The following is a 764-nucleotide window of genomic DNA, read 5'->3' as shown; positions in this document are numbered from 1 at the left end:
CATACTTTTTGGCAGCCCTTAATATATAGCCTACCTGAGAGGCCGCCCCAAGTTAAGTTTGTGTGGGAAACATTGGACACGTCAATAGTGAATTTACTGCATTCTTTCGGATGTAATGCGTCGGACGTACCTAGCAACATATGACTAACAGATGAGTCTTTTCAAATTAATTTAATAAAATGTCGATGGATCATCTCATTTGCATGTCATTATTTGTTAAAGGTCACTTGTAGAATGTAAACAGATTGCTAAAGGGTGTACATTACTCTGTTCTGTTTTTTTGTTTTCTCTGTATGTACTGCATTTGTAATGGATGAGTTTCTTCTGTCTAATTACAGTGGGCTTCACTGACTGCACAGACCGCACAAGATTTGTTTTCAGCAGTGATAACAGCCATTTCATGGTACAGACAGATGGCATATTAAAGGTCAGTACAGTTTAACAGAATTGATTGTAAATTTGCGGTTTCTAATGCTCACCTCTACAAATATGTTCCACATTATGTTATGCCTATAGAAAGTAAAATTATTGGGGATTGTGTCAGTAAAAATATAATTTCTCAACAACAATTTAGGTAGTTTATCTAACAAACTACGGAAAACTGTTAGACTATCAAAAAGACAACTTTGACTTAACCTAGATTAAGAAGGGGGTAAAATCTATTTTACTGAATTGAACTCATGTGAGTTCAAACATGTGACAGCAGTAGCTCTGTTGAGTGACCCCTACATGTGCACAGATTTTGTGTAACAGCAACAACACTC

The 764-nt window shown here is 36.1% G+C and overlaps 1 protein-coding gene across 1 annotated transcript in view; it reads left to right on the top strand.

Moving 5' to 3' along the window:
• The window catches only part of LOC116696602 (cadherin-1), a 28,728-nt gene that overhangs the window by 4,893 nt on the left and 23,071 nt on the right, over nucleotides 1-764 (top strand). The window contains exon 3 of the mRNA XM_032527681.1: nucleotides 339-427. Within this exon, the coding sequence (XP_032383572.1) occupies nucleotides 339-427 (89 nt within the window). The remainder of the gene's footprint in view (nucleotides 1-338; nucleotides 428-764) is intronic.

The sequence above is a fragment of the Etheostoma spectabile genome, chromosome 10 (genome assembly GCF_008692095.1).
Source record: "Etheostoma spectabile isolate EspeVRDwgs_2016 chromosome 10, UIUC_Espe_1.0, whole genome shotgun sequence".
Lineage (NCBI taxonomy): Eukaryota > Metazoa > Chordata > Actinopteri > Perciformes > Percidae > Etheostoma > Etheostoma spectabile.
The sequence above is the reverse complement of the archived record's forward strand: the minus strand, read 5'-3'. Positions and strand labels throughout refer to the sequence as shown.